Source organism: Patiria miniata, unplaced genomic scaffold (assembly GCF_015706575.1).
Source record: "Patiria miniata isolate m_02_andy unplaced genomic scaffold, ASM1570657v1 HiC_scaffold_3, whole genome shotgun sequence".
Lineage (NCBI taxonomy): Eukaryota > Metazoa > Echinodermata > Asteroidea > Valvatida > Asterinidae > Patiria > Patiria miniata.
The window spans coordinates 34,863,640-34,870,236 of record NW_024037069.1 but is presented as its reverse complement, the minus strand read 5'-3'; the positions used below and the strand labels follow the sequence as shown (position 1 = coordinate 34,870,236).

The 6,597-nt window shown below is 47.3% G+C and overlaps 1 protein-coding gene across 1 annotated transcript; it reads left to right on the top strand.

Moving 5' to 3' along the window:
* Positions 1–608: 608 nt before the first annotated feature.
* LOC119736759 lies at positions 609–1,472 on the top strand. Its single transcript, XM_038210770.1, has one exon. The coding sequence runs from the start codon at positions 609–611 to the stop codon at positions 1,470–1,472; it is 864 nt and encodes a 287-aa protein (XP_038066698.1).
* Positions 1,473–6,597: the final 5,125 nt, after the last annotated feature.

Below are 6,597 nucleotides of genomic sequence, written 5' to 3'. Positions count from 1 at the left end.
TGAATCTAGCACATTTTTACAAACAGAATCAGACTGTGTATCATTTTTAGACCATTGGATGAATAGTAGGTCGTGTACTTCCCCCAACACCTGGCTAGGCCCCGCCGACTCCCCCTGTGCCACCGAATTTTGAACTTGTATGTTGCATAACGAAACGAATGTAAATATGCAAGTGAACGCTTTAGAAATAACATAGAATTCCTTTTCACAGCCTCCCCTTCCCCCATCCCGGGGGCATTGCTTGGGATTGAGGGTAGGGTGTGACCACCCACCAATAACTTGGCATTGTCGGTACAATCATTGTCACATGGGCAAACTCATGTGTTTGCAAGCTGCAATGAATAATAGCCATGTAGTAGCCAAATTGTAGTGTTATTGTTAGTGCGCCCTCTGTGGACAGCGTGTGAACACTAAGGTCAAAGTTCGCGCACTGTAGATTTCTCATCGTTCAATCGCATGTCACACCGATGTTTTCACTGTTCCACTTTGCCTCGTAAATTGAGTTACTTGTTGTGGATAATAAACCATCCTGAACGTAAATATTGTCTGCAGCCTTATAGTACTTGTAGCCACTATAATTGGTGACCCTGACGGTGGAAATACGCGAAATGGAGTCAAAGCACGGAGCAGAAAATGTTGCAACTTCGAGCGGGCACAGCGGACAAATGACTGCGGTAAGCATAAAACTACCGCCGTATTGGCCTGCCGATCCGTACGTATGGTTCGCCCAGGTTGAGGCCCAGTTTACTACCAGACATATCACATCAGAGGCCACGAAATACGCGTATATTGTGTCTGCCCTCACCCCCGAAATTGCTCAGGAAGTGCGCGATTTGCTACTCGCCCCTCCTGCAGAGAACCCTTACAAAACTTTGAGAGAAGAACTAATCAAACGAACATCAGCAACTGAACAGAAACGCCTTCAGCAACTCCTCAATGACGAGGTGCTGGGCGACCGTAAACCCACCCAGTTGCTTCGCCATATGAGACAATTACTTGGGGAACGCGTGCTTGAGGAATCAATCCTCCGCCAGCTATTTTTGCAGCGACTACCACCCAATGTGCAAATGGTGTTGGCATCAACTGGAGAAAGTGTCAAGTTGGAGCCGTTAGCTGAACTTGCCGACAAAATCATGGATGTTGCCTTTCAGCAGCAGCCCGTGAAAGTCAACTCGGTTGCACCAGTAACATCTGCATGTACCCCCGCCATGCCTGCACCGCTGACAGAACTGGAACTCCTGCGAAAGGAAATCGGTCAACTCTCGCTTCAAGTACAAGCCTTGTCACGCCGCCCACGTTCTCGCAGTCGACCCCGTAATCGCTCGCGATCACAGACACCTACTCCATCCACCGGAGATTCGGCAGCCGCTGATCTCTCTTCCTGGTGTTGGTACCATGCGTCTTTCGGTGACCAAGCTCGCAAATGCCGTCAGCCATGTCAGTATCCGGGAAACGCAACCGCCAGCAACTAACGGCGACAGGCACTGCTGGCGAAAAGCATGGTCGCCTCTTCCACATTATGGATCGCACGACAAGACAACGCTTCCTCATTGACACTGGGGCAGAAGTGAGTGTTGTCCCCCCATCGCGACTTGAACGCCAGCGACCCCGACAAGATTGTCACTTGCAAGCTGCAAATCGCTCGCCCATTTCAACTTATGGAGAACGGTCACTCACGTTGGATTTAGGGCACCGACGAACATGTAGATGGGTATTTGTCATTGCAGACGTCCACCAGCCCATCATCGGTGCGGATTTTCTACGCCATTTCAACCTGTTAGTGGACATGCGCCATTGTCGATTGTTAGATGCCACGACCAATATCAGTGTCAATGGTGTCATGTGCAGTCAACCCTCACCTCATCCAATGTTTACAACAGTCGACTCCCAATCGCCATACCGTGCACTACTAGCCCAGTTTCCGGACATCACGAGACCATGCTATGATGACAAGTCAGTCAAGCACAGCGTCACGCATCACATCACCACGACCGGTCCACCGGTTTCGGCTCGTCCTCGTCGCCTTCGTCCAGATAGACTGAACATTGCTCGACAGGAGTTTGACCACATGCTGCAACTTGGTATCATCAGGCCATCAAGCAGCAATTGGGCTTCACCCCTCCACATGGTCCCAAAGAAGACCCCAGGGGACTGGAGACCTTGTGGGGACTACCGAGCACTCAACGATCGCACAGTTCCAGACCGCTACCCAATACTGCACATCCACGACTTTTCGTCATCGCTGCATGGTGCCAAGGTTTTCTCCAAAATCGATCTGGTGCGAGCCTACCACCAAATTCCGGTGGAGCCTACCGACATCCCCAAAACTGCAGTCACCACGCCCTTCGGACTCTACGAGTTTGTGCGAATGCCCTTCGGGCTCCGAAACGCCGCGCAAACTTTTGAGAGATTCATTGACAGTGTCATCCGCGGACTCGACTTCTGCTATGCATATATCGATGATCTCCTCGTTGCTAGTGCTGATGCGGAAGAACACGAACGACATCTTCTCCAGCTCTTCAATCGCTTGTCTGACCACGGACTCGTCATCAACCCTGCGAAAAGCCAGTTTGGTGTGGAGTCCTTGGAATTCCTCGGTCACTGCGTGGATTCCCAGGGAGTCCGCCCACTTGGGGAGAAAACCCAAGCCATCCGCGAGTTCCCACGACCCACGACACAGCGCAAACTCAAGGAGTTCCTTGGGTTAGTGAACTTCTACCGGAGGTTCATACCACACGCAGCTGCCATCCTCCAACCGCTCACTGATCTCACGACATCCCGCGGACAGTCGAAAAGCCTGCAGTGGACTGACGCAGCTGAAGTGGCTTTTGACAACATCAAGTCAGCTCTCGCTAATGTTGCCACCCTCGCACATCCTCAGCCCAATGCAGACTTATGTGTCATGACTGACGCCTCAGACGTCGCTGTTGGTGCTGTCCTCCAACAAAGAGTTGACAACGCTTGGCAGCCGATCGCCTTCTTCTCACGCAAACTCAAACCAGCGGAGACTCGATATAGCGCTTTTGGCCGGGAACTGTTAGCCATTTACCTGACCATACGCCACTTTCGTGCCATGTTGGAAGGACGTCACTTTTATGTCCTCACAGATCACAAGCCACTCACGTATGCCTTCAAGGCATCACCAGACCGACACGCTCCACGCGAAATCCGCCAACTGGACTTCATTTCGCAATTCACCACGGACATTCGAGCAGTGAAGGGTGTTGACAATGCCCCAGCTGACGCACTGTGTCGGATCCAGCTGAATGCAGCCACCCTCCCATCTGCCATCGATTTTGATGTCATGGCCGACATGCAACAACGTGATGATGAACTGCAGAAACTTCGTACAGCTTCGACATCACTCCATCTCACAGACATTCCACTGACTACTGGGACATCGCAGATCGTTTGTGACACTTCTACAGGCACACCACGTCCATTTGTGCCTAGTAGTCTTCGCAGAACTGTCTTTGACTCGCTTCATTCCCTCGCACATCCTGGTATCAGAGCAACGCAACGACTCATCACCGAACGATTCGTCTGGCCAGGTATCAATCGCGACATTCGCCAGTGGACGCGTGAGTGCATAGCGTGTCAACGCGCGAAAGTGCACCGACACACCCATACTCCACTCGGTACATTCGCCACTCCTGATGCTCGATTCAGCCACGTGCACTTGGACATAGTGGGACCCCTACCGCTATCCAATGGGTACCGCTACTTACTCACCTTTGTGGATCGCTTCACCCGATGGCCAGAGGCCATACCAATCATCGACATAACGGCCGAGACTGTCGCCAGAACTTTCGTTGATAGATGGGTTTCCCACTTCGGTACCCCATCAACGGTGACAACTGACCGAGGCCGTCAATTTGAATCGGCCCTGTTTCGCGCCCTCACCAAGCTCCTTGGCTGCAAACACATACACACTACAGCCTATCATCCAGCAGCAAACGGCATGGTCGAACGACTACATCTCCAGCTCAAGGCTTCACTTAAAGCGCAAGATGATCCCACGAAATGGACAGAAACACTCCCACTTATTCTGCTGGGAATTCGTTCTGCTGTCAAACCAGACTTGGGCCATTGTCCAGCTGAGCTCGTTTTCGGCACCACGCTAAGACTGCCAGGCCAGTTTTTCGAGCCTGACAGCGCTGCCCCACTGTTGGACCCAGCAGATTATGTTGACCGGCTCAAGGCTTCCATGAGTCAGCTCCACCCAACACCGCCCCGTCGACAGCAACAGCGAACTGTTCATATGCCGAAGGACCTGAATACATGTACACATGTTTTCGTGCGTTATGATGGTGTACGCAAGCCCCTCCAGCCACCCTATAACGGACCATACAGGGTTATCAGCCGCGCAGACAAACACTTTGTCATTGACATTGCTGGTCGCACAGACACTGTATGCATTGATCGGATTAAGCCTGCTTATTTTGATGAGCATAATTCTGACACTCAAACTCTGTCTCACTCACCTGAACCAGTGATTGCTCCATCTGTGGTGACCAGAACGCGATCAGGTCGCCATGTGCATTGGCCTCTAACAGATTTCGTTCATTAACATTCACTGGTAGGGGGCTCCTGTAGTAGCCAAATTGTAGTGTTATTGTTAGTGCGCCCTCTGTGGACAGCGTGTGAACACTAAGGTCAAAGTTCGCGCACTGTAGATTTCTCATCGTTCAATCGCATGTCACACCGATGTTTTCACTGTTCCACTTTGCCTCGTAAATTGAGTTACTTGTTGTGGATAATAAACCATCCTGAACGTAAATATTGTCTGCAGCCTTATAGTACTTGTAGCCACTATAGCCATATCCACTGTCCTCTGATTGAAGTGCACCATCATTCCAATGATGTCCAGTCCTCCCCTCCTAGCTAGGCCCCGCCCCTTCCTTTGCCACCAAATTCAGATTTTGATTTCTGCATGTATTTGCCTAAATTAATATTGTAAATAATAGATGTCAATTTGCCAGTGAAGCTTTCATAATCTACACCAACAGGCGTACCCGTCTTACAGCCCACCCCCTGCCACCCCTCTTCCTACTCCAGTGTTCATTATGAACAACTACCCCTCCCCTCCCAAAGAATAGTACGGAATATGTATTATTGTTAAGGTTAGATATTGCCTTGCGGAAAGTCCACATATTTACATACCCTATGTAGGTTTCGCTATTTTTTTGTCAACGTGGGAGTGGTTTGGAATATCTGGAAAGCGCAGGGGGGGGGGGGTTGTAATATGGATACATGTACATGGTACATGAACATAATTCTGAAATTTGTTTTAACAAATTTGCATTTATTTTATTATTTTCAATACAGAGATGTGATATTGCGATTACGAGAGCAAATAACTCATATTTTTATATTAAAATACATGTACTTTAACAACTATCACTTTAGTGAAAACTCAAAATGGCCTCTATATTGATTGATTGAATTGAACGTGTAAATATGGTTAGATCAAGCAAATAAAAGTCGAATATAGTACCGTTATGGGTGCTGCTATGCCCTCCAAAATCGTAATTTCGTAATCAGCATGACATTTTGAATCTCTTCCAAACTGTCAACAGTGAACATGGCCACACTTCTGTGGTGCATCCGTTGTTACATGGCAAGCAATCTAAATGTATTGGTGCTTATGAATGACAGGTTTTTTTTGTATACAAGCAGGGAAAGTCTTGTTAATGTGTTTATAAAAAAAATCAACTTCCCCACCGAACCGCAAGTGCTTACAGATTTTAACCCTTTCTGGCGGGTATTTGGGTTTTTTTCTGAAAGGGAGGGGTACAGCACACTGTAATCCCATGTTGATTTGCATATACTTTGACCGATTTTCCTACAACCGATTTGGCAGGAAAATATTGGTTGACCATTATTCTATAATATGACATACTTGGTTCTATTGCTGTTACCACTAGAGGTGTTTTTTATATATTTTTCCAAACTCTTGTCTAGATAACATTTTGGGCATAATTTCTGTATTTTTGTGTGAACATTCATCCCTGTCAAGCAATTGTATGCATCCATTGTTACTGCCATAGGGACTTATAGTTACTGATTTTTTTCCAAAAATGTGTGGGTTTTCAACCTGAATCGGCACAACTTAAGTAAATATACACAATTGTGGTGATGTTATTTAATGCTCTGCAATTCATTCATGTAATAACTATAAGAAACGTACATCAAAACAAACAAAATGGTACAGATTGAAAGGTGAAAATTACATGCGCTTCTCGCACCAATGGCGGCCACGTTACATACTGAGCATGTGTTGTTGTTAATTATATAGCCATGAATTTCAGTCATAGGATAATACTTCCGTGATAGGCTTTGAAAATGGAAGTATTTTTGAAGTAGTTTATTAGCACCGATGTCTTTACAACGGTTACCATGGTAATAATAAGCACACTACAGAGGTGTATTTGGTGCCACAAAACTTCATGTTGATCAGGCAAATACAAATTTGGAGGACAATTCCACTAAAAATACTTCAGACCCTAACTACATGTATATAGCCAAGTCGAGTCAGAGTGAATTTCATGCAATTTTAAAGTACATGTATTTCAATATAAACAAATAAGGGTTAGT